Source organism: Lynx canadensis, chromosome D3, assembly GCF_007474595.2.
Source record: "Lynx canadensis isolate LIC74 chromosome D3, mLynCan4.pri.v2, whole genome shotgun sequence".
Classification (NCBI taxonomy): Eukaryota; Metazoa; Chordata; class Mammalia; order Carnivora; family Felidae; genus Lynx; species Lynx canadensis.
In genome coordinates this window covers 72,416,521-72,444,355 of record NC_044314.2, presented here as the reverse complement: position 1 = coordinate 72,444,355, position 27,835 = coordinate 72,416,521, and the positions used below count along the sequence as shown (strand labels likewise).

Below are 27,835 nucleotides of genomic sequence, written 5' to 3'. Positions count from 1 at the left end.
TCAGGGTTGTGAGTTCAAGCTCCAGATTGGATGTAGAGATTGTTTAAATAAACTTAAGGGGTGCCGGGGTGGGTCAGTCAGTTAAGTGTCCAACTTTTGACTATGGCTCAGGTCATGATCTCACGGTTCACGAGTTCAAGCCCCACGTGGGGCTCTGCACTGACAGTGCAGAGCCTGCGTGGGATTCTCGCTATCTCCCTCTCTCTCTACACCTCCCCCACAGGCATGCACACACAAGTTCTCTCAAACTTAAAAAAAAAACTAAAGGGGCACCTGGGTGGCTCAGTCGGTTAAGTATCCAACTTCAGCTCAGGTCATGAGCTCACGGCTCGTGGGTGTAGGCCCTGTATTGGGCTCTGTGCTGACAGCTCTGAACCTAGAGCCTGCTTTGGATTCTGTGTCTCCCTCTCTCTCTGCCCCTCCTGTGCTTGCAGTCTGCCTCTCCTCTCAAAAATAAACAACAACAACAACAAAATTATTTTTTTAAAAACCAGGAAAGAAATGGAGTATGTAACTGTACAGGGAATTCAAGCTTTGAAAGCCAAACCACTGTAGTCTTGGAGTTCAAGAGAAAGCCTTTACTATGGGAATGCCTCTCCTTAGCAGCCCTACCCCAGACAGCATTTCTAACACAAAACTATACTCCTCTCCCAGAACTCTCAAGTCTGAGCCCAAAAAGAAAGAAAGGAAAAAGGTAAGGTAATGTTCTCCTCAAGCATCAAGGGGCCAATGATGCAGGGAGGGGAGGATGTTGAATGATGGAAGCAAGGCCTATTCAAAGCACATCAGAAGTCCCTGGATGAACTGGATTTCAGCAACCTTCCCTACCCAACATCCTAGCAATGCTAATTCTCTGCCCAATGATGTAAATTTGAACATGAGGACTCCCCTGAAAACACAGTATTTGCTCTGGTTGGAGAGCAAACCTTGCTGGAAATCTCACAGCTCAGAAAGTCAATGTTTCTCTAAAGAATTGGGGTAGGCTCTAGAGTATGGCCTCTATCATGAATGCACCAGGGATATCAAGGTCCATATCCTGCAAAGTGACTGGGACACCAGGCCTGAGGGGCTTATCTCCTATGTCTGGGGACAGAGGTGAGCTCAAGCTCCAGGAAAACTATCAGGGAAACAACTGTCACTCAGGTAGCATAAGTAACAAGCACTGGAAAAGGCTGAGTATATGGATAATCCCACATCCTCAGCCCCCAACCTGTTAGAAGCTCTAGCTCACTTCACCTAAAATCAAACTTCTGCAAATCTGTTTCCCTTCCTAATTTTCTCAGGGACTACCCTTCTCTATCACCCCTGTAATCCATACTGAATAATCTTTGACTTCTCTTCTTCCACAGAGCAAGTCAATCTCGGTACGTACATGCCCACACCTTCCCTTTGCCATTATTCTCACTAACCAGTCTACTGCACAAAATTTTTGCCAATAAATTTCCCAATATTCAAGGAAATCCCTTTATTCCTGTCTTTCCAGCAAAAACCTCTGATTATGCCCTTAGTGCCCTCTTAAATAGTCTTGACCTCACCTTTCCATCTAACATCCCCCTTCATACATACACATATGTGGACACACAAACCTCTGCTCAGGTAAGGAAAGAGACCAATAAGAGCCAACATTCACTAAGTACTACATGCCAGATACCGTGCTAAGTATTTGACAAGTACTATCTCCCTTAATACTAACAATCTCACTCTAGAACACAAATGCTATTACCATCTCCATGTTACATGAAGAAACTGATGGTTATAGAGGTTGTATAATTTATGCAGGGTTTCAAAGCTAATTAGAAGTGGCCATGCAATTCGAAATCTTGCGTCTGGTCAGAGTACTTTACTCAACTGCTACATAACACATCTCCCACATGGGCTAGCCTTGCAGGGAATAATCAGTAACTTACATCAAGTCCTTCCTCTTTCCAGTATCATCTGCGAAAGGCCACTTGAGAAGAGTGAAGGCCACATCCAGTTGGAAGGGTTTCCCATGACTAAACATCAAGTAAGATGTTGCAGTCACATTTTTATCCATTTCACACTCAAAACCAAGCTCCCAAATAACCCCTTCTGCAGCTGCCTCACTGTACATAGTCATCTTCATTCAGTCCATCCCAAAACAAATTCTGACAATGACACGTGAACTGCATATAGCTGGCTGGCTTACCAGGTCCTTTATGCAGTTGAATTTACAAGGTGACACCAAGTTAAGATAAGTAAAGTTCCAGTTTGGGTGCCTCCATTTCCCTCCCCTGAATCCTGATCCACTGGCTGCCAAAGCCAGAAGGGGTCTCGGGTAGGGTGCTTAGTCATGGGGAAAGCTCTTGTGGTTGGCCTGGCAGAGGGATAGGTTTCACTTCTTCACAATCTGAATGACATCCTCATCTTCCAACGTATGGTCTTTACCCACTTTTTGAGGATTGTGTTTCACAGACAGACCCCAGACCAGAGCGCTGTAGAGAAGGGAAATAAAAAAAATAGTCAGTGTAAATAATCACCTAGCTTCTACCCTATTTACCTGGATGCCACCTTTCTTTTTTTTTTTTTTTTTAATTTTTTTTTTTCAACGTTATTTATTTTTGGGACAGAGAGAGACAGAGCATGAACGGGGGAGGGGCAGAGAGAGAGGGAGACACAGAATCGGAAACAGGCTCCAGGCTCTGAGCCATCAGCCCAGAGCCTGACGCGGGGCTCGAACTCACGGACCGCGAGATCGTGACCTGGCTGAAGTCGGACGCTTAACCGACTGCGCCACCCAGGCGCCCCTGGATGCCACCTTTCTGCTCAGATTTAGCATTCTAGCTCTTAAGAACTATAGGCTTACAACAGCCAAAATCCCCCTCTCCAGAGCAAGGACCAAATTCAAAGCCCAGAGGTATTAACTTTCCCGGCAGTATAGCACAATGGCACCTTCAGATACAAAGTGGCAAAAAATTTTGGAAGTTGTGTGGTTCCTCTTCTTCCAGAGCCAATTTAGGAAAGTCAAAGAGAAAAAACACAAATGAGAAATGTTACAAGACTAATTTAAAATTAAAAGGAAAAAATAAGGGTCATAGAAAATCCACTGAAATAATTCAGACTGAAAACTGATTCTTATACTGTCAGTTACAGACTATTACTGAAATACCAGTTTTTATTGGGTCTACTAAAACCATAAAGCACCTCCCTCCTCAGCCATGCTAGGAAAATTCTTCCTCCCTCCCAAGACACCGTAACTAGTATGTTCTCCTGATTTTTTGAATTATGAAGATAATTTTTTATCTACAGGCCTCCAATACTAAAAATTTGTTGTGCTAGTAACGGAAATTGAACAAAACATTAAGACCTGCCTCACAGAGGCTAAGAATCTTGTACCAAGCGATAGAAAAAGGTGGCCATGTTGTTATTATATGGTCTTTGCAACAAAACATCTTTAAAAACCTAGTTCCAAAAAGAAATCACTGAACGAGATTTCACTTTGTGGAAAACAGATAAATGACAGTTACAGATACAACACCATTAGTAAAACAAATATAGGTAAAATTTTTCAATGCACTAACAAGCAAGATAAATGCAAGGTGACCATTTTATAATCTTAAACTAGAAAACTAGTTTTTAATAATCATATTCAATGCCTGCGGCAATATCAGTGCCTCCTATTTTATTGATGGCAGTGTAAACAGGTTCAGCCCTTTTGGAGAGCAATGCACCAAAACATATCAAAGGCCATATTATTACTAATCCTAGATTAAAGTAATTAAAAGGGAAAGGTCTGTGTATGAAGACAAGAAAACTATGTAAAGTAGCAAAAAATGCAAAAACATGGTTATAAAAATGATGTGAATCTTGCAACACACAGAAAACATGTAGTAAATGATCAAAGGACATGTATATGTGGTCAAGGACATAAAAAGAATGCAACAAGGACAAATGTTATAATTAGTAGGCCTAAAGCTGAATTTTTATTAAGATGGTTAAAATGCTCTTTGTTTAATCATCAAAAAAAAAAAGATGGGTGCCTTGGGTGGCTCAGTTCATTAAGCATCCAACTCTTGATATCGGCTCAAATCATGATCTCAAGGTGTGTGAGATCGAGCCCCGCATCAGGCTCTGCACTGACAGCCTGGAGCCTGCTTGGGATGCTTTTTCCCTCTCTCTCTGCCCCTTCCCAGTGCATGTGCTACAAAATTTTTTAACTTTAAAAATTAAAAAAAAGAAAGAAAACAGAAAAATAGCAACCAAACAAAACTCTGTTTGGTTTTTTTTAAATTTTTTTTTATTTTTTAAATGTTTATTTTATTTCTGAGGGAGAGAGAGACAGAGCACAAGCAGGGGAGTGGCAGAGAGAGAAGGAGATACAGAATCCGAAGCAGGTTCCAGGCTGTCAGCACAGAACCTGATACAGGGCTCAAACTCACAAACTGTGAGATCATGACGTGAGCTGAAGTCAGATGCTTAACCAGCTGAGCCACCCAGGTGCCCCTCTATTTGCTTTGATAGGTCTCTTCTCCAAAATATTTTTCTCCCTCCTCATTTAATTCCCTGGCTAACACAGTTCTCTAGAGGCTTAGAACAGCGTCCTGCCACCATGGAAGGTAAGAATTATCTAGAAATCTATCACATTTGAAAATGGAAAATATCTAACTTCACAAGACTCTCCTGCATTAATTGAAATATATGCTAAAATATAATGGTTTGAGGATAGTGAAAATTAGCACCTGCACATGGAATTTAGTTACTTTGGATTAAAGGAATGTCAGGCTTAATAAAGGTCTTCACTCTTCTAATATTCTTAGGATCAGCAACAAGTATTTTTATTTTTTTTTTTTGTTTATTTTTCAGAGAGAGACAGAGCATGAGCCAGGGAAAGGAAGAAAGAGGGAGAGAGAGAAAGATACAGAATCTGAGTCAGGCTCCAGCCTCTGACCTGTCAGCACAGAGGGTGAATGGGGCTTAAACTCGTAAACTGCGAGATCATGACCTGAGCTGAAGTCAGACATTTAATTGACTGAGCCACCAGGCACCCCAAGTATTTTTATTTTTTTACGTATATTATTTTTTTTATTCTTTTACATTTATTTATTTTTGAGAGGCAGAGAGAGACAGAGTACAAGCAGGGGAGGGGGAGAGAGAGTGAGGCGAGACACAGAATCTGAAGCAAGCTCCAGGCTCTGAGCTGTTAGCACAGAGCCCACTATGGGGCTCAAACCCACAAAACGTGAGATCATGACCTGAGCTGAAGTCAGGTGCTTAACTAACTGAGCCACCCAGGCACCCCAAGTTTTATTTTAATTTCAGTCAGTTAACAGTGTCATATTAGTTTCAGATGTACAATATAGTGATTCAACAATTCATACATCACCCAGTGCTCAACAAGACAAGTGTGCACTCCTTAATCCCTATCACCTATTTAACTCATCCCCCCACCTCCTAGTCACCTCCCCTTTGGTAACCATCAGTTTGTTTCTTATAATTAAGAATCTGTTTCTTGGTTTCTCTCATTGGTTTTGTTTCTTAAATTCCACACGAGTGAAATCATATGGTATGTTTTTCTCTTATTTCACTTAGCATTATACTCTCTAGATTCATCCATATCATTGCAAATGGCAAGATTTCATTCTTTTTATGGCCAAATAATATTCCAGTGCATGTATGTGTGTGTATACATCTTCTTTATCCATTCATCAATCAATGGACAAAAAACAAGTATTTTTAAAATGTCATTATTTCCATATTTTCCTGATCTTCTACAATGATTTTCTATTTTCTTCAATTTTAAAACAACTTTTTAAATTTCAGCCCATAGAGTTGAAAAGAACTATTCATAGATACTATAATCCAGTTAGTTAAAATATTTCTCATAGGGTTATAGGTTGCAATTCTGAACTACTACATATATATATGTGTATACACACACACACACACACACACACACTAGAATGAAGTAAATAAGTAGATTAAGTAATGATAGCCAGGTTTCTCATGGTTGAAGAAAGATGTTAAAGATAAGAAAAAGGAAAAGGCTTTAAAACAAACCCTGTGGTGTCGAACTGGAATCAGAGGTAACCATATAAGCTCACAGGTTTTTGGTTTTTATTTATGTATTTATGTATGTATGCATGTATTTATTTATTTATTTATGAAAGAGAAAGAAAAAATGTGTGTGTGTGTTTGTGTGTGTATCAGCAGGGGAGGGGCAGAGAGAGGGAGACAGAAGCACCATCAGTGCAGAGCCCAATGCAGGGCTTGATCTCCGACCATGAGATCACGACCTGAGCCGAAAAACGAGAATCGGATGCTTAACTGACTGAGCCACCCAGGCGTCCCTAAGTTCATGGTTTTTAAGATAAGGATGCGAGGGTGGGTAAACAGATGGATAAATAGGAAGGACAAGAGAGACACAGAAATAAAGATGTAAGCATGGGTTAGTATCCATACATACACTTCCTAGCTGTCTGCTGAAACGGCCTATAAACAATGATAGCCCACTAACAATGAACAAACACACCTAGCACACACATCTTGTATACCAGGGCTTCTTGGAGAAGTGACTGATTCCAGGGGTGGTGCAGGGAAAAATCATTATGAATCAGGAACATCTAGTAGTGCCAAAAAGTAAGGAAATGCTTAAAAAAAAAAAAAAAAAAAATGGCAGTTTACTAAAAGAACACAGGAGCCAACTGAAGGAGTTCCTAACTGCCAAACCTAGAACACTTTGAGTAACAAAATAATGGTAGTACTGGATTATGGCCCATGGAAAAAATACCCAACAGCTCATACCAATATAATTATGAATTAAATTAATAGGAGAGAAGCAATAGCTCTAACTCACAGAACTCCAGTAAATAAATGTAAAATCAAAGAGGGAAATAAAGAATCACCATTAGACAAACAACACTGCAATAAAAGTTGCCAACAAGCTCCACTGATAGGTACTAAAATCAGCAAGAAGAGAAACATGATCTGCATAGTCTCAGAGTAACTCCCCCAAAATATTTATCAAATACAAAGAAAGAAAAGTACTATTTTTACAGTAAAGAATCCGAACCAACACCAACTTCACCAAGTGATTAAAGTAAATATCACTATCAATAGGATATACTGACATCATGATTCTTGTTGATAGGATGCATTGAGGATATGTCATAGTTTTTGTGATATTCTTACCAAAAACGCATGTCACTTCAGTCGTGAGAGAACACTGAACAAACCCAAAGTGAGGGACATTCTACAGAATAACTGACCAGTACTCTTCAATGTGCCAAGGTCATCAAAGACAGTGAAAAGCTAAAGAAATATTACTGGGAGACTGAAAAACTGGAAGACTAAGGAGAAGTAACAACTATATGCCACGTAGATTCCTGAAACACAAAATGGACACTGGTAGAAAAGGTATTAAAACTCAGATAAAGGGCACCTGGCTGGCTCAGTCAGAAGAGCATGTGACTCATGGGGCGCCTGGGTGGCTCAGTCGGTTGAGCGTCCAACTCAGGCTCAGGCCATGATCTCACGGCTCGTGAGTTCGAGCCCTGCATTGGGCTCTGTGCTGACAGCTCAGAGCCTGGAGCCTGCTTCTGCTTCTGTGTCTCCTTTCTCTCCGCCCTAACCCACTCGCATTCTTTCTCTCTCTCTCAAAAATAAAATAAACATGGGGCGCCTGGGTGGCGCAGTCGGTTAAGCGTCCGACTTCAGCCAGGTCACGATCTCGCGGTCTGTGAGTTCGAGCCCCGCGTCAGGCTCTGGGCTGATGGCTCAGAGCCTGGAGCCTGTTTCCGATTCTGTGTCTCCTTCTCTCTCTGCCCCTCCCCCGTTCATGCTCTGTCTCTCTCTGTCCCAAAAATAAATAAACGTTGAAAAAAAAATAAAATAAAATAAAATAAACATTAAAAAAAAAAATTAAAAAAAAAAAAAAAAGAAGAGCATGGGACTCTTGATCTCAGGGTTGTGAGTTCAAGCCCCATGTTTGGTGTAGGATTACTTAAATAAAAAAAATAAATAAATCTCAAATAAGGCCTAAAAATTAGTTAATACTATACCAATGCTAATTTCTATTCCTGATAACTGTACTATGGTTATGTGAGCTGGTAACATCAGAAAGTGGTGAGGGATATAAGGAAACTCTTTACCTAATTTTTCAACTTTTCTGTAAGTCTAAAATTAGCTCACTTAGCTCAAAATATAATGTTAGAATTTTTTTTTTTTTTTCAGCCTGTTAGAATTTTTTTTTCAGCCTGTATCAGCAATGAAAAGTATATGAAAGAGATTTAGGGAAATTTACCCATGCTTAAGGTTTAGAGTGGGTCTCAGTAACCACTGGAGGCCAATATGATGCTGGCAAGAAGAATTCACATTTGTGTTTGCCAAGAGGAATATGAATTAACAGAATAAAGTCAGAGCCCTTTGTACTGTCAGCTCTCCTGAGCCGATGAGGCTTCTAGAGCTCTTCCTGCTCCAACTTAGCATGGTTTTAGGAAGACATTGCAGAGTTCTAACCAAGCAAGCATTTCAGCAGTCTCCCTGATGCCCGTTTTCTTTAATGCTACCCTAAGAATTGGTAGTTAGTGGAATCAGTAGCTCCCATAGAAAAGAAGGCACTACATGCCCATGATACTTACTATTTAAATTCTTTGATAAGATTTTTGTGAATCTTCATGCAGAAATCCTCCACCGTGGTCCTAGAGTAAGGCAGTACCACTGGGGATGTATAATCTGGCAACTGGCCTTTGGGTTTGGTGTAACTAGGACAGAGAGGGAGCAGAGGTTGCTTACTTCTTGGAACGTTTCATGTGTTAAATGCAAATCAACCCTCCATCACCCCTGAGAAGATCAGACACAGATAACTTTCAACTTGAGGAAGAAAGTGCCCACAATATGGCCTGGCACATGATAGAAATTAATATACTTGTATCTCCAAAAAGAGACAAATTATGTTAATGAGTTCCAGGAAGTATCATTTTAGGACAGTCTGGTTTAATTCCTACAGCAATATGACCCTTTCCACTAAGACTTACATCCTCACTAGCTTCAGATAGTCCCAGATCTTTTCCAATAGGTCGTCAAAATTCCAGCGGTGATGGGCAGAAATGGGGACACAGTGAGGCACCTTATAGATGATATCCAATTCCTCAATGGAGATCTGATCAATCTTATTCAATACATAAATACAAGGGATATAAACTCTACAGAAATAGAATAAAATAAGACATTAGTCTGGAGCCTTTGACAAAACTCTCAGTGTGATTATTAGCATCTCCTTGCTCAGGACCCCAAATCAGAGATTCTCAAGAGGCGCAAGAGGCAGATCAACCCCTCAATCCCTCCCCACGAAAGGCTTCCTACCAAAATAAGGTCAAATGTCTGAAAAAGTAAACTATGGGTTGAGAAGTAACAAAACTCAGGCCCTAGTCTGAGCCATGCAGCTAATTACTGAGAGATCATACTGCAATAGAAGAAACACAAGCTTTGGAGTCACACAGACTAAATCTACTCCCACCTTTGTCACTTCCTAGATGTAAGTCCCTGGGAAAGTCTCAGAGTCAATTTCCTACAAAGTTGTTTTATGAATTATAAATGTAAATAAACTTTTAATAACATGTTTCATGATAATTTTTTAAATAAAAAACATAACATCTGGCAAAGTCACAATCCTAATGTCCAATCAATAGGGCAGCCAAGGCTACTAATTATTGATAGCAAGCCACAACTTCTCATGCTTCAAATGCCTCACTTATACAATGGCCTAACTCAAAGAATTAGCCTTTGCTTGTTTTCAAATGAAAATCAAATAAATCCATCCAACAAATAGAAACAAATGAACAGGAAAGCAACTAAAAAATATTATGCTCAATAAGAAACTCTTAAAAACTGAGAATAGGGGCGCCTGGGTGGCTCAGTCAGTTAAGCGTCCGACTTTGGCTCAGGTCATGATCTCACGGTCCGTGAGATCGAGCCCCGCGTCGGGCTCTGTGCTGACAGCTCAGAGCCTGGAGCCTGCTTCCGATTCTGTGTCTCCCTCTCTCTCTGCCCCTCCCCCGTTCATGCTCTGTCTCTCTCTGTCTCAAAAATAAATAAACGTTAAAAAAAAAAATTTTTTTTTAAATAAAAAAAAAACTGAGAATAAACTGAGGGCTGATGGGGGGGTGGGAGGGAGGGGAGAGTGGGTGATGGGTATTGAAGAGGGCATCTTTTGGGATAAGCACTGGGTGTTGTATGGAAACCAATTTGACAATAAATTTCATATATTTAAAAAATAAATAAAGGAAAAAATAAAAATAAAATTTAAAAATAATAAAATAAAAAATAATAAAAATAAAAAATATTATGCTCAAATGCCAGGAAAAATTTTTACAGTAGCTTAAATTATTAATTTAAAATACTAATAATAGTACTTTTTCATGAAATAGGGCTTTAGCTACATACCCTTAGGTTACCCTTAGAGAGAACAGATACAGCCCAGCATGTTGAGTTCTATAGGACAGCCTACAGGCTTTCTCAGATGGATTAATTCTGGGACAGCAGGTTGTGAACTACTCCCTTCCACCATTGTATGACACAGCTTAGGGGACAACCTAGTCCACAGCAAGTAACTGAAATGGGGAATTTAACCATCATAACCAAATTTAAGAGCAAAGAAGGATGTTAGAAATCAAAACCAATTTCAATTTACAAAAACCAAAATCAATTTACAGCTAACAAAACCAAGGCCCACTATTTATCTGAGATACTAGCACAGCTAGAGTTAGAATCAAGATATCCAGAATTAGAATATCCAGATTCATAATCCAATGTTTCCACTACAAGGCTTAAATTGAAACTCAAGCACCAGACTGTACATGTAGTCAGTACCTGTTTCCTTCCACCACATCAATAAGGTCATCTGCTGTGGCATCACTACGCAGAGTCACATCAGCATTGTGAATTTTGTATTCAGCCAAAATGCTTTTCACAGTTTCAGCATCCAGCTCACTCTGAGGGCACTAAATGAGCACAGAAGACAGTAACTGGTCACAGAGCAAAAAAGTCTCCCAAGAGTATCCATCATTGTACCCGAATAATTCTAGCTAAGGAGCAAGTTCATTTCTGAAGTCTGTTATCCTGGATGAGAGTACATGACTTTTATTAGCAAATACTTGAAAACTAATAATCTTTCTAAACTCAAATGAAGGTGCTATAGACTGAATCACTCCCACCCAAATTCATATGTTGAAGTCCCAACCGCAGTATCTCAGAATGTGACCTTTAGGGTTAAAGACAGTGTCTTGAAAGAGTTAACTAAGTTAAAATGAGGTCATATGAATGAGCCCTAATTCAATGTGACTGATATCCTTACAAGAGAGGGAGATTAGGATACAGACACACAGAAGGAAGACCATCTGAAGACAAAAAGGGAAGACAGCCATCTACAAACCAAGGAGGGGCCTCAGAAGAAACCAACCCTACTCGTACCTTGATCTCAGATACCCAGCACCTCTAGAATTAAGAGAAAATAAACTTCTGTTGTTTAAGCCACCCAATCTATATAGCAGTTTATTATGGCAGCCTTAGCAAAAAATTCAGAAATAATATGAAATGTTCAAATTCAATTATGACAGGATAACGGGAAAGATCTTTTGGGCAGGACAGCTTAACTTTATGCTAGTCATATTATCTGGACCTCTAGAATGTTAAATGTTGTAGGAAATTCTCAGACCTCAATTATATGACTTAGAAGCAAGCAGCATGGAGCAAACTGATTACTCCTCCAATATGAAACATTTTCTTTACTTGGCTTCCAAGATTTCAAACTCTTCTGGTTCTCCTCCTTCTTTCTCTAAGAAGTCTTATTTGCTGGTTCTTCCTATCTCCCCAATCTATAATCATGGGGCGGGAGTTGGGGAGGAAGCTCCATCCCTGAACCTCTTTTCTATTTATACTTACTTCTTAGTGATCTCAGCTAAGCCCATGGCTCTACAGTTGCTAACCAGCAAATTTGTACCTCCAGCCTTGATTATTCCTCATATGCCTATTTGATGGTAATACTTGGATGTCTCACTAGCATCTCAAACCGAATGTCCTGATCTTCCCCTCCCCTCCAATCCTATCCTACCCAAAGTGCTACCATTTTAATAATAAGAGTCTATTTTTCCAGCTGAGGAAAAAATCTTATAGTCCTCTCTCTCACAACCCACATCCAAATCAGGTGTAATTCCTACCAGCTACTTCCAAAATCTTTTGACAATCAAGCACTTCTATCTCCCCCACTGTTACAACCCCACCAACACTCTCCATCCCTTTTCCCTAGTTTAATTTTTAGATTTATCATCATCTAATATACTGTATGGACTCATTAATTTTGTTCGTTACTTTTCCACACAGAATGTAAGGACAGAGATTTCTGTCTATTTTGCTCCCTCTTCCAACTTCCCTCCCTTCCCAACAAGGGCCTAAAACAACATTTTGCCCATGGTAGGCGCTCTATAAATCTGTGTTGAATGAATGAAAACACTTGATATTAGTAGCCATGTACTTTATGCAAGCATTAAGACTGGTCTATACTCCCATACCATACCAAAAAATAACCTAAAAGAAGAAATGAAGTTGCAAAGGTTAAGTCTGAGATTGATTCTTGTCCTACTCTGTCAGTCATTACAAGGTTGTTGTGTTACCTCAGTTAGTGCTAGAAGCCAGGTAATTTCCAAATGTCAACATCCTTCCACCCTAGTTCCTTCAGCAGCCTGTCCCACCCATGTCACCTCCACTTACGGTGGCTGTGAGATTAATGCCTCCTTTATCCTTCTTCTTAAAGCCAATGTTAGGGGGTTTGCTGTTCAAACGAATGCCAAAACCTTCCAGCTCATTTTCAATTATCTTTTTATGCCCCAAAGGTTTCAGGACATCCAGAACAATCAGGATCAAGTTACATGTTCGGGCCACTGAAGAATGGAAAAAATAATTTATATGTAAGCAAAGGTCACTAAAGACTTAACTAAGCCAAATACTCAAAAGCTGGAGTATTGGGAGGGGTAGAATTCCATTTAGAAACAAAGGACTTTTTTTTCCTATTAATATAAAGACACACATGAAGTTCTTAAGGTTACCAAATTCTATCCCAGAAGTCAATTTGCAATGTATGCCTTGTTTTCTCCTGGTATCTCTAAAAGATGTGTTAACTTCTAGATACACTAGCAGAAAAACAAGTCAGAATGAAGATAAGAACCAGGCAATAACCTAAATCCCTGAAAAAGTTTAGAAAGATTTAAAACAGTAAGAATTCTAAAAAAGATCATCTGCTTAGCATATTTTTAGTCAACTTTATTACCAGCATAATTATATACACATATATTACATATATTATATATTATCAGTGTAATTAAAAAAAAATAAACTGTGTCCATGTCATACAGTTTAATGACAAATATATATACCTGTATGGCCACCATAAGCAAGCAGGATACAGAACATTTCCATCACCTCTGAAATCAATCTTCCTCTTGATTCCCATTCAACTACTCATCTGCTTTCTGTCACATAGGTTAGTTTGGCAATTTTTAAAGTTTCATATACATGGAATAATACAAAATACAGTCTTTTGTTCCTGACCGTTTTAATTTAGCATAATGTTTCTGATATTCATCCACGAATAACTTTTAACATATGATTCTATAAATAGTTAAAATTAGTAATTCAATATAAAGGTAGAATAAAAACACTTTCAAACATGAAAAAAACAGAAAAATTTACCTATCAATTTATCTTTTTTCTGGTAGTTTACTAAAGAATGTGCTTCAGCAAAACAAAAATGACCCCCAAAAAGAACACCGACTCTAGGAAACAGAGGATTCCACACAAGAACACAGAAGAAAGTCTCAGGATGACAGCCATGCAAAAGAGTTTAGCACTGCACTATCCAATATAGACTCCACTAGCCACCTGGGCTATTTAAATTTAAACTAATTAAAGTGAAAAAAAATTGAAATTCAGTTCCTTAGTCACATTAGGCACATTTAAAGCACTCATCAACCACACATGCTTAGGGGCTACCATACTGGAGAGCATAGATTCAGAACATTGCACTCCTGGACAGTGCTGATCTAGAAAGCAACCAATCCAGATTAAAGCAAGAAGACAGGGTGCCTGGCTGGCTCAGTCAGTAGAGCATGTGACTCTTGATCTCCGGGTTGTGAGTTCAACCCCCACCCTGCATGTGGAGCCTACTTAAAAAAGACAATAAAATTAAAAAGAAAGAAGACAGGGTACAGGACAGTAGTGTCAGGGTTGTGGGGAAAGAATGAAATCAGTAACTCTTGAGCTATATTTAAGTATCTAGAAAAATACTGATGGATAAGCATTTGATCTGTTAGAATATTTGAAAAATAGTAGCAAACACAGAAATGTAAATAAAACAAAACAATTACTCCATGAAAAACAAATTTCAAAAACAGATTCAAGAGAAAAGCAGCGAAGTCACAACACACTACTTATCTTAGCATTGAACAAAAGTTATATATTCATTACATAATAATGTAAATTACAATTGATAAGTTAACTACAAACTGTGATATAATTTCTTTGAAAGACAAGGGGTAGGTGGGGACCTGGCTGGCTCAGTCAGTGAAGCAAGCGACTCTTAACCTTGGGGTTATAAATTCAAGCCCCGTATTAGGTGTAGAGATTACTTAAAAATAAAATCTTGGGGCCCTTGGGTGGCTCAGTCAGTTGAGCATCCAACTTCAGCTCAGGTCATGATCTCACAGTTCGTGAGTTAGGGCCCCATATCAGGCTCTCTGCTGTCAGCGCAGTACTGGCCTCGGAAAACTCTGTTCCCCTCTCTCTCTGCTCTCCCGCTCACACGCGCACCTCTCTCTCTCAAATAAACATTAAACACAAAAAAATTTTTTAATAAAATCTTAAAAAAAAAATAGGAAAAGTCGTATAGAGTATAAGAGAGCTAATTCTCAACCATGACATGAAACCAACAGATGATATCTAAAATTAATTAATTAGTCATGAAATGGCAATATAAGCATAATATTTAAAAATATGAAGGCAAGGGCGCCTGGGTGGCTCAGTCAGTCAACCAACTCTTGATTTCAGCTCAGGTCATGATCTCGCAGTTCTTGAGTTCAGCCCCACATTAGGCTCTGTGCTATTGGTGCAGAGTCTGCTAGGGATTCCCTCTCTGCCCCTCCCTAGTTCACACGTGTGTTTTCTCTCTCTCTCTCTCTCTCTCTCTCTCTCTCTCTCTCCCCCCCCCCCCCTCCCTCCCTCAAAATAAATGAACTTTAAAAAAAAAAATGAAGGTAAAAAACAGAAAGAACCGTTGAATATTTGCCAATGGGGATGATGGTGGAGGTGAGGAGAGGTGGAGTAGCAGATTGTTGCAATTTATGACTGGCCTTTTATAACATTTTTACTTTTTTTTTTTTAATTTTTTTTTTTAACGTTTATTTATTTTTGAGACAGAGAGAGACAGAGCATGAAGGGGGGAAGGGCAGAGAGAGAAGGAGACACAGAATCGGAAACAGGCTCCAGGCTCTGAGCCATCAGCCCAGAGCCCGACGCGGGGCTCGAACTCACGGTCCGTGAGATCGTGACCTGAGCCGAAGTCGGACGCTTAACTGACTGAGCCACCCAGGCGCCCCCATTTTTACTTTTTTTTAAATGTTTATTTATTTTTGAGAGAGAGAGAGAGAAAACAAGCAGGGGAGAGGCAAAGACAGAGGGAGACACAGAATCCAAAGCAGGCTCCAGGCTCCAAGCTGTCAGCATAGAGCCCGAAGCAGGGCTTGAACTCACAAACCACGAGATCATGACCTGAGCAGAAGTTGACACTTAACCAACTGAGCCACCCAGGCACCCCTGTAACATTTTACTCTACATAAAAGAAGAAGGAAAGACATGGGTGGAAGTCAGGAAACCCGAGTTCTAGTTCTGAATCCTTCTGAATCTGCCACAAACAGTGCTACACTGGACTGAAGCACTTCACTTTTCCTGTCCTTAATGTTTCTCCTCAAATGGAGATCTGGATTGTTACTCTCTGAGGTCCCTTCAGGTTCTGACATTCTATTCCAGTAAGAAGTCAAGTAAAACTATGCCCTTCATTGTAGTAAAATCTCTAAGTCCAACAGTCCCCATCTAAAGCAACAGTACCTGATAAAGGGATGATATCCCAGAATGATGGCAGTCCTGGACCACTCACCTGCAATGACTTGACGGCCTCTGCCTTTCCCATCCTTGGCACCCTCAATGATACCTGGAAGATCCAGGAGCTGCAAGATTAAGGATGGGGAAAGGAGAGAAGGAAAAAAAAAAAAAAAAAACACAAAAAACAGTCATAAATCTAAACAGATCAAATAGAATAATTTATTTTTCAAGTATCCAAAATATAAAGGATTCAAATCTGATCTTCCTTATAAGCTGTGTATTACTTTACTATGCATCCAAATGTCAGCTACAAGTTTTTTATATACTTTACATCTAGTTTAAAATGTCTAACAACCCTGAGACCAGGATATTGGCTGAGGTTCATACAGGTTAAGTGATTTGCCCAAAATCACAGTCCAAATCAAGTAAGATCTTAATTTTCTGAAACCAATATTGCACTGTATGTTGGCTAACTAAAATTTAAATCAAAAAAAAAAAAAAAAAACCCTCACATTTTGAGGGCCAAACTCATTATTCTGCATTAGTATTCCCCTAATATTCCCCTTCTTTTCAGAAGGTTGAGCCCCCCACACCAATTCCTTACTGTAGACAATAGCCAGATCTTGATATTCACATGATACACTCAGAGCTTTGCCAATCTTCCAAATTGCCCAATTCACAAAAATTTCTGCAGTCATTCTTAAGCTGGTGAGCACAGAATAGTCACCTGCAAAACCTTTTTAAATGCAGATATCTGAGCCCCATCCTGCAAATTCTAATTTAGAAGAGCAGGGGCGCCTGGGTGGCGCAGTCGGTTGAGCGTCCGACTTCAGCCAGGTCACGATCTCGCGGTCCGTGAGTTCGAGCCCCGCGTCGGGCTCTGGGCTGATGGCTCGGAGCCTGGAGCCTGTTTCCGATTCTGTGTCTCCCTCTCTCTCTGCCCCTCCCCCGTTCATGCTCTGTCTATCTCTGTCCCAAAAATAAATAAAAAACGTTGAAAAAAAAAAAATTTTTAATTTAGAAGAGCAAAGTTCACGTATTGATATGTACTTCAAAAGGCTCCATGGGTGACTCTGATGTGTGTTCCCAATTGAAAATGACCGCTCAAATGCCCAGAAAATGCAGTAAAGTAAAACTTCAGAGAAGTCCTACTGTGTATACCTAACAGTAAGAACATAAAAACCAACTTCATAGCACACAAATCAAATGCACATCTCAGCAAAATTGCAAACTATTAGTCATAAGCCCTTAAGAGTCCACTGAAAACAGTTAAGAGCATATACAAAATCTGAAAATACCAAGGGTCCACTGCATGGCCAATACTGAATTATCCACATAAATGGACAAGGAACAGAGTTGCAGCTCATCAAAACATCATTTAAAACTAGCTTTTGCTATAAGCCCATCTGACCTTATAAAAACATACTTCACATTAAATAAACCACAATGAAAAAGAATTCAGAAGGTGTTTAAACAGTTCAACTTTTCCTTTCAAGAACCTACTCAAATCTCCTCCCTATTCTTCACTACATAATAATGTTACCTTCTCTAAGACTAATATAACACAACAAAATCCTCTCTCTTCACAAAAGATAATGCATGTTGAATACATCAACCTTGTCTTGGAAACTTTAGTTACTCTGATTTACAAGGCTACATGGGAAGTAATAAGCACACCAGATCTTGATTTCTAAACATCATTCTCCAATAAAAGAAACTAGAGTTCCTTCAGAAGTGGTTGACTTCAGGGCTAGAGCAGGGAAAAAAATCTAAGATTAGCATTGTCTTGCCAAAAAATAAGTACTCTCAAAAAGATGGGGGCTTATGGAAAAGAACACAAGAGCCAACCTGAAGGAGATCCTAATTGTCAAAACTGGAACAATACGAGTACTAAAATAATGGCAGTACTGGACTATAACCCATAAAATAAATATCCATGAGCCTACATTGATACATACTATTGAATAAATAAGACAGAAAAATTCTTCCAAACAGAATTCCAATTAAAAACATGTAGTAGGAAAGAGAAAAAAAAAGAATCACTATTAGGCCAGAAGCAGAGTAATAACTACTGCAGACAGGATCCACAGATGAACGCTAAAATGAGTGGGCAAGTTTGAGAAACAGGATTTGCATCTTCTCAAAGTACCTCCCCCAAGATACTTATTAACTACAAAAAGAAAGGTAATAACTTTTTAAAAAAGAAAGATAATAGCTTTACAGTAGAGAAATCCTATAGATACTAATGTATTTAACCAACCAATGCAGGTCAGCAACAGCATTTAAAACCTGTAACATCATGAATCCCATGATAAGATGCACTGAGAAGGACACACCATCACTTCAGGGCATTCTTACCAAAAATATATTAAAACCTCAGTCTAATTATGAGAAAATATCAGACAAACCCAAACTGAGGGACATTCTACAGAACAATTACTCAGTACTCTTTAAGTGTCAAGGTCTTAAAGGACAGGACAGAGTAATTATTACAGACAGCAGGTGAATGAAAAAAAAAGAACTAAATGCACCATGGAATGAGAAGGCATTTGGTGGGAAAATTGGTAAAAATCTGCAGTCTGTAGTTTAGTGATCACTGCATCTATATTAATCTATCTCTAGTAATTCTTCTGTGATTATGTAGAATATTAACATAAGAGGCATCAAGATGAGTGATACAAGAGAACCTCAAAATAATTACGCTGAATGAAAGAAGCTAACCAAAAGAGAGTACGTTTATATTTACACAATGGTCTTATTTATACACAACTCAACCTGTAAACTAATCTGCAATGACAAAATATAAATAAGTAATTGCTTGGAGATGAAGGGGACCATGAGGGAGGGGGCATTTGGAAATTTCTGGGGGTGGTATGTTCATGATCTTGATTGTGGTGATGTTTTCACCAGTATATAGCTAAGTCAAAACTAACTAAATTTTATACTTTATCTAGTCTATTGTATGTAAATTACACCTCAATAAAGAGGTTTGAAAAAACAAAAAGTTCATCATCAGTTGTTCCTAGAAATTAAGTCTAGAGTCTACTTCAACTCTCCCAAAGAGTCTATAATCTAACACTTAGTAAATCTCTTTCTGCTATATATATTATGATATATATAATATATATAATTACATATTATACTTAATTATATAATTATAACCTAATTATATATTTTACACAATATATATTCTATATAATAATTATATAAGTATAATATAATATATATATTATATGTATATACATAACATAAGCAAAAGGCTTTACTATATACACTGAACCTCGCTGATGCTATCAAAAACTCAAAAGGAAAATCCATCTGGATAATCTAAAACTCTTAAACATAGAATATGACTATAATATCATATAAAACAGCATCTGAAAGAGAATATTACACTGAGAGAAAAGAACACAAGTTTTCTACCTATGGCAACTAAAACGCAGGGGAAAATTTATTGAGGCCCTAGAAAAGTAAAAACAACTTAATTTTAGCTTGTCTTGAGAGGGAAATATCTTTAAGGTTAGAATGAACCATTTAAATGTGGCAACTAAATTTCAGACAATATCAAGGCACATTCAGGGTGATATGGCTGTAGACGTGGCAATCAAATTTCATTCAATAAAATAACAAATGCTTAACATATCTGAATTTCATATTACAACCAAGAGATAAGAAAAGAATAAATATTTGTTTAAATCATGAAACTGTAGGATTTTAAGAATTCAATGTTAGGGGCGCCTGGGTGGCGCAGCGGTTAAGCATCCGACTTCAGCCAGGTTACGATCTCGCGGTCCGGGAGTTCGAGCCCCACGTCGGGCTCTGGGCTGATGGCTCAGAGCCTGGAGCCTGTTTCTGATTCTGTGTCTCCCTCTCTCTCTGACCCTCCCCCGTTCATGCTCTGTCTCTCTCTGTCCCAAAAATAAATAAACGTTGAAAAAAAAGAATTCAATGTTAAACTAATTCAAACTCAAATGCCTTTAGAGGTTAAAGCAACTAACTTAAATATGCAAATCAATTATATACATAGAATAACAGGAGTGCTAGGGACACTAGCAAGGTGAAAACAAGCCCCATAATTTTAAAAACTGAACATCCTCTCTGCAGGCTAATCTCCACCTATGTGATACATCAATTTTCTTTATAACATCCCTGGTAAGTGGTGGTTCAGTCACCTCCAGACGTAGTAATTCTTTGTCTCAGGAGGTACCATTCCATTTTTAGACACCTTTACTATTAAAAAACATCATCCTTCCTAACAAAAAACCCAGAAATCTCCCTCCTTATAATTCTTAGTAGTAAATGGTTCTAATTTTGTACACCTCTCCCTTCCAAGTCACAGATAATGAGTGCTCTGCCACAAAGCAACCATTTAAAAAACATTCGAGGGCAGTCATCTTAATCCTGTTGTGTACTCCTTAACTTGGTTTCTGGAGAAAGTCAGAAGGGAAGGAAAAAGAGAGGAGAGTGCACAGGCAGAAAAGAAAGCACCATGCAAAAAAGGGGGAAAACACCTAAAAGGTCAGGAGACACTGAAATGAATGCTTTGTGGGAAACACAAGTAAAGAAAGGGGCTAAGTAACTCTTTATTCTGATACACTCAGAAGCCCTAAAAGAGATGTCAATGGCATCTCATCAGGGAAGAGGTTATTCTAGGAGCTGCCAAAACTGTGATTATCAGTAAGACTCTGAAACAAGATGCAATCAAGCAGTGGTCCAGATATGCCCAAGCATCCTCACTCTTATTATATACATTTGAACATGGAGTACCAGAAAGATCTGCATGGGCACCTAACCAGCAGGAAAAAAAAAAGCCATTGAAAATACTACCAGGTGGAACTCCTGGGTGGCTCAGTTAAGTGTCAATTTAGGTTCATGTCATGATCTCAAGGTTCATGAGTTCATGCCCTGCATCGGGCTCTCTGCTGTCAGCTGTCAGAGCCTACTTCGGATCTTCTGTCTCCCTCTGGATCTGCACCCACCTCCCCACCCGGCCTCCCCACCCACCAGCTAGTGCTAGCATGCACACACTCTCTCTCTCTCAAAAATAAATAAACATTATGGGGCACCTGGGTGGCTCGGTCGGTTAAGCGTCCAACTTCCTCTCAGGTCATGATCTCACTGCTTGTGAGTCAAGCCCTGCGTCGGGCTCTGTGCTGACAGCTCAGAGCTTGGAGCCTGCTTCAGATTCTGTGACTCCCTCTCTCTCTCTGCCCCTCCCCTGCTCATACTCTGTCTCTCTCTGTCTCTCAAAAAATAAATAAACGTTAAAAAAAATTTTTTTTAATAAATAAACATTAAAAAAAAGGAAAGAAGATATTACCAAGATACTGGTCCCTTCCAACTTCAGATTCTATAATAAAGAAGTATGAATACACTTTACAACTCTCTGCATAGCTCAGCAAGAGGGAAAACAAATGCTTATACCAAGAGTTCCCTAACAATGAGCCAAGGTACTCTGTGGCACCACAGAGAACTCAGAGTCCCATGGGATATTCTAAATTTTCAAGAGAAACAGCAATTCTTGATATATGTCAGACAATGGGGAAACTACTAGCTCCACATACTTCACAATTTCAACACTACAGCCTACTACACCGCTTTCAATTATGTCAGATTGAAATTTTGGGAAGTTAGATTTTTCATCAGTGGCTATAATAAAAAGCACCACACAAAAATCAATGTGGAAAAGGAAACAAATGTGGTGGTATCCAATCTGATTCCATGGTTTGAGAAGTTATGTGGTACCCAACAGTGCACACATCCCATTAATAAATAACTGTAGCTGTAAGGACATAAATACTTAGGTTGTTGCTTGGACCTAACAAACGGAACCATTAGGTATTTATTTTGGCCTAGAGTGCCATGAAAAATTACTGGGAGAAGAAAAGTTGTCAGGAAATAATTACTAAGACACTAAGGGTGCTGTGAATCAAGCAAGTCTGGGAACCTCCAGCCTAGATTCAAATGTCATAGAATTCAGAATCTTAAAAAAAAAAATCAGAATCTTGCTTTCTTAGCTGTGCAGCCAACAAGAATATGTTCCGTTATATCTTACATTTATAGTACACCTTCTTTCATACCCAAAGGAACTCTTCATTTGGGAGCCCTAAATCTATCATCTAAGAAAAACTCAGGACACTAACTTCATCAGGCCTCACGGATAAGAATTATCTTCCAAAAAGGATTTTATCATGTTATTTCTTTTTTTAAAAGCTTCTGATGGTTCCTAGCTACATATAAGATAAAATTCAACTTCCTTAGCAGGCACACAAGGGCCTTCATAATTAAGCTCCAACCTACTTTTCCGGATTCAGTTTCTACCACTCCTGTCCACACCTAAGCTTGTACCACAGCAAGCTATTTACCATTATGGCTGCCTGAAATTGCCCTTCACCTTCTCTGGCTGATAAAATTCTACTTGAACTTCAAGACCCACCTCCACTGTCATTTTCTTTTTCTTTTTTTTTTTTTTAACGTTTATTTATTTTGTGAAAGAGAGAGACAGTCAGTCCAAGGCACAGAGCCCAACATGGGGTTCAATCCTACGAACCATGAGACCATGACCTAAGCCAAAATCAAGAGTCAGACGCTCAACCGACTGAGCCACCCAGACACTCCTCCATTGTCATTTTCTACACGAAGCTTTTTTAGTTCTACCAGACCTTCCCCCAATATACTCAGGTGAAAAAGCAGTCCCTTCTTTCTATGTGTTTTGACAGGCACTATCCCACTGTATTACTGTCTGTATGTACTACTCTATCATGCTTGCTAGACAGAAAGGGCCTAGTAGTTCAAAGGTTAGGCCTGGCATACGCACAGCTTCCCATAAGTGCTTTTTAAATTAACGAAAGACTGGATTTCTTCCCTTCTGTGGCCTGCAGGCCTGACTCACCTGGATCTTGGCACCTTTGTATCTGATGACACCAGGCACAGTGGTCAGAGTAGTGAACTCATAAGCTGCCACCTCAGAATATACTCCCGCCAGGTTGCTAAGTAGTGTTGACTTCCCCACTGATGGAAAACCCACAAAACCAATTCGAGCATCACCTGTCTTGGCCACATCAAAACCTAAAACATCAATAAATATCAAAAAGAAGAGGAAAGTTATCTCTTAAAATGTTGAGATTCAGGTAATTCCTTTCACATTCTAGTAGTCTATCCATCTAGGACATATTTCTCCAGCTTTCTACAGTTTACCTTTCCAGAACTTAAGCACACAAGATTTTCCCTAGAGCAATTAACATGGAATATTTACTTAGAAACTTTATTCTTCACTGTTATATACATTTCTAGCACCCACAGTATTTTAGGCTCGAAGGTTATATAATAATTGATCTAAAAAATGGGTTTCTTTTTTGTCTTACAAACTCTAAGAACTGTATGATTAACTAGGTTTGCTTTTCTTTTTTTTTTTTTTTTTTTTTTTGTAATGGCTGCAAACAAGTTCAAAGGCAAATTTATGGCCCTCCTCTAGGAAGTGTACAGACTTTATGACATTATTTTTGGTCCCAACCTTCTCTCTCTTGGCTTCAACTTATTCTTCCTACTTACATTTCCCTTTGCACCAATATCCTTATTTTTTATTTTGTTGATGTATGTATGTACATATTCCTGTAAGCCAATGAAAACCTCTTTGGGATCAATACAAGATATACATAAGGGCTCCTGTCTGGCTGTCTTTTTTTTTTTTTTTTAAACCTTTTATTGAAGCATAAAGATACACATAGAAAAGTGTCTGATTATCACAAGGCAAACCAGCTAAGTAATCAGCATCCACCACAAGAAATCATATTCACCATCTTCAGAAGCCCCCTCATCCCCCAATCCTGCTATTACTGACAAAAGAATAACTGCCATTCTGACTTCTACGACAACAGATCAGTCCCATTTGATTTCTCATTTTGGTGCAGCATTCCATTTTATAAATACAATATATCACAATGTACTTAACTATTCTGCTGTTGATGGTCATCTGGGAGTTTTCTGCTTGGGATTAAGAACAAGTCTGTACATTTCTTTTGATGACTATATGTATGCATTTTTGATAGGCTTGCCCCCAGAAGTAGAACTCCTGGGACATAGGTTATGCCTACATTCTGAGAAAAGCATACAATTCTTGATGTTGGGGTCGTGAGTTCGGGCCCCATTGGGTGTAGAGATTACAAACATAAATAAATAAACTTAAAAAAAAAAGATATATAGGGGTGCCTGGGTAGCTCAGTCGGTTGAGCAATCGACTTCAGGTCAGGTCATGATCTCATGGTTTGTGAGTTCAAGCCTCGTGTCAGGCTCTGTGCTGACAGCTCAGAGCCTGGAGCCTGCTTCTGATTCTGTGTCTCCCTCTTTCTCTGCCCCTCCCCCACTCATGCTCTCTCTCTGTCTCAGAAATAAACATAAAAAAATTTTTTTAAATAAAAAAAGATATATATAGAACCCTAGTTCATTACCTAGAAAATACTCATTTGCCTTTGAAATCAGCAGACTGAAATAAGCACAGCTCAAGAATTTAGGATTAGAAAATACAAATCTACCTTGATAGACTTTTTTAAAGATTTTTGTTTTAATTAATTACTTATTTGTTTGTTTGTTCTGAGAGGGAGAGTGAGCAAGCAGGGGAGGGGCAGAGAGGAGAGAAAGAATCCCAAGCAGACTCCGCAGTGTCGGCGCAGAGCCCGATGTGGGGCTTGAACCCACAAACTGTGAGATCATGACCTGAGCTGAAATCAAGAGTCGGATGTTCAACTGACTGAGCCACCCAGGCACCCCTAAGGTTTTATTTTTAAGTAATCTCTACACCCAATGTGAGGCTCAAACTCACAACCCCAAGATCAAGAGTCACATTCTCTAACTGAGCCAACCAGGAGCACCTACTTTGATAGAAATTTTTTAATTATTTTTAAACCACACAGCTATATTATTTTGATAGAAAATACACCAAAAAACAAAACAAAACAAAACAAACCAATGCTGAAGAAAAACACAAACCTTCTCCTGGCCCACCACCACCACCACCTTTGGGGGTAATGAGTTCTCTACGAAGCTTAGCAAGGCGAGCCTTAAGGAGCCCTAGGTGGTGTGCTGTGGCCTTGTTCTTTTGAGTCCGAGCCATCTGTAAGGGAGGAATCACAGTCATAAATCAGAAGCAGTTCCCACAGGTTAAAATATCCAGAATGAATGCTCCCTCAAATCTGAATGATTTTTTTCCAGATCCTACTGTCAGTATACCCATTTTAGTCAGACTTAAAAAAGGGGGGGGGGGTGTAAAAATCCATTCTCTTCATCACCCAGCCCATTCTCACTACAGAGCAAACAACTGAGGCCCAAAAAGAAGACACGACCAAGGTCATTACAATTAGCATTCACAGATCAGACTAAAACTGAGCTGTGGATTCCTTTTCCAATGCTTGTACCTGATATGCACCGTCTGATACAGGGTCACCACTTTCCCGATTTTAAAGAGCTCTGAGCACTTCAGACAATACAATCACATAGTAATTCGTGTGGAATCAACAGCTACCACAGATGTTATCCCAGATCCATTCCCGGGAGCAATACTCTGGGAAATTCAGCCATCAAGTAGAGATTGGGGGAAAGGGAGAAGGGTTTTGAACGCTGAAGAAAGATACTGAACGAAGTACGTGAGCTGGTCAGGGCTGGACCACAGAGAGGAACAGGATTCGGTGTTGACCACAGAAAAGGAAGACTGAGAGGAACGATGTTCGGACAGGAGCCGAACACTGGAACGGGGTACCGACCAAGGTGCAAGGTCCGAGCTAAGGGGAGTCGGGGGGCTCCGGCGGAGGCTGAGGGGAGTGGGGGGACACGGGGCCGGGCTGAGAGGAGTCGGAGAACGCAGGCCCGGTCCTGACGCGGCTGAAGGGAGTACAGGCAAGGGCAACACTGCCGAAAAAGGAACGCTCCGAGGGAGAGTGAAGCGCCAGCTGTGCCCATTACCTCGGCTTCGATCTCCGCGATCTTGGCTAAGGTGCTGCTCATGGCGGCGAGTCACCGGGGGGCGTAGTGGCCTGCACACAGCCTACCTCCCCTCACACAGCCGCCTGCGGACCTGCTAAGGCCACCGGCGTTACTGCAGCGCGCAAGCGCGGTACTTCCTACTTCTCGCGAGAGACTTCGCGCAAGGTTCACCGCGAGATGTACAGCTTGGAGGAATCTCCTCCCCTTCAATCAACCCCGCCCCGTCCCGCGAGCCAGCGCGGTGTCATAGAGCCCGCGGGAGCGGGGGCCAGAGAGGCCGACCTGGTCTGTGCCTCCCCGAGCGCGCGGAGGGTCGCGCGCCGCTCGGCCCCGCCCCACCGGACCTGCGCCCACGTACTCTTCCGCGCCCGGCCCCCCGCGCTTGGTGTGTGATAGTGGCTTCTGGTTACTGCCGGACAGAGCCGCAGCCCTCCGACCTTGGGCGTCAACGCCCGGTGTGAGTGAAAAGCTCACTCAAACCATCTACTTCTCTTCCTCAACAGCACCTACGGTTTCGGAGGCCCCTTTTCACAGCTGGGGACAGTCCCCGGCGAACCCCTCGGCCTCCTAGGTTGAATAGAGACTGATCTTCGGCCTGTCTTGCCCTCTTGGAAAAAGAAAATGCCCCCTTTCAGTCATTCAAAACTATATTTAGGTGTCTGTTTTGTCTGTCCCTAACCCCGAGTGCAGTGTGTGGCACATGGTGAACCTGCAATAAGTGCATGGTTGAATGGATAAATGTCAGTACCAGTGTTTGTAACATAGCTTGTAATACTGAAAACTATGAAACTATGTTAAAGGCCTATCAGTAGGGAAATGGATAAATAACGTAAAACACTATTTGAGCCATTAAAACATAGATCTGTGAGGTCTGACTGGAAAGATGTACGGGACATACTGTTTAAAAATGAATAAATAACCACCTACGTTGTGATCCCATTTATGTTATTTTTTTTAATGAGGTGTTTATATAGGTATACGTGTATGAAAGTGCATTGTTTAAAGGTCTGAATAAAAGGATACAGTCTCAAGCTCCTAACAGTGGAATGGGATACAAGGAGAGAGGAAGAAAGACTTTAACTTGTTATTCTACATCTACATCTTTTGAATTTTTTAAAAAGATGAATGTTATGCATGTATTACTTGTGTAATAATAAAATTAAAAATTGCAAAAGACAATTCTCTTCCCTGAATGTCTTGTGCAGAGGAAGCCAGGACATCCAGGAGCTATGTGCTGGTTTTGAAAGCAGCTTCCTGTGGGATCAATGAATTCTTGTTGATAGATTGGTTGATCCACTGGGAGTCCCTGGGCTAGGCTTAACCCACAAGGCTGGCCTCCACTCAGCCCTGGGAGGGAAGTTTATTTATATAAATTTGTAAGTAAGAAGAAGTCCAACTTGCCAGAGACAGAAAAGGAGGTTTTATTAGGCATAAGGGAGGGGATGGGGAAAGGAAAGCTTTTACATTAGATCCCCAAAGGGCCTAGTAGTTTCGTTGTTCTTTTTTTTTAACCTCAGCCTTTTCATAAATAAATTAAGGGGTGATGAGGTAATTAGATCTTCTACCATTGGTAATGGAGGAGGGAAGAAGAGGAGAGGAAGTCCAGCTGGAATGGGATATGATGATCAGTCTTAAAAGACAGATAAAATCAAATCAGCAGGTCTTTCCTAACTCAAAGTACTTAAGGAATTAATTGGCTGACAGTATCAAGGGCATCGCTGCTCTGTGAGTAGGTTCTCCTGCAACTAAGTTAACAATC

The 27,835-nt window shown here is 40.0% G+C and overlaps 1 protein-coding gene across 2 annotated transcripts in view; it reads right to left on the bottom strand.

Annotated features, from left to right (window-relative positions):
* The window catches only part of DRG1 (developmentally regulated GTP binding protein 1), a 35,893-nt gene extending 9,698 nt beyond the window's left edge, over positions 1 to 26,195 (bottom strand). Inside the window, exons 1-9 of one of the 2 annotated variants that reach the window (XR_003973094.1) lie at positions 26,056 to 26,195; positions 25,087 to 25,210; positions 22,994 to 23,169; positions 16,157 to 16,226; positions 12,721 to 12,890; positions 10,825 to 10,955; positions 8,991 to 9,158; positions 8,595 to 8,717; positions 1,908 to 2,453 (exon numbers count right to left, since the gene is read on the bottom strand). Coding sequence is in view for 1 of the 2 variants with exons in the window: in XM_030335653.1 (XP_030191513.1) it covers positions 2,354 to 2,453; positions 8,595 to 8,717; positions 8,991 to 9,158; positions 10,825 to 10,955; positions 12,721 to 12,890; positions 16,157 to 16,226; positions 22,994 to 23,169; positions 25,087 to 25,210; positions 26,056 to 26,097 (1,104 nt within the window). In the remaining variant the exon portion in view is untranslated. Of the gene's footprint in view, positions 1 to 1,825; positions 2,454 to 8,594; positions 8,718 to 8,990; positions 9,159 to 10,824; positions 10,956 to 12,720; positions 12,891 to 16,156; positions 16,227 to 22,993; positions 23,170 to 25,086; positions 25,211 to 26,055 lie in introns of those variants that run through there. The other variant, XM_030335653.1, reaches the window with a different exon arrangement.
* Between the last annotated feature and the right edge of the window lie 1,640 nt (positions 26,196 to 27,835).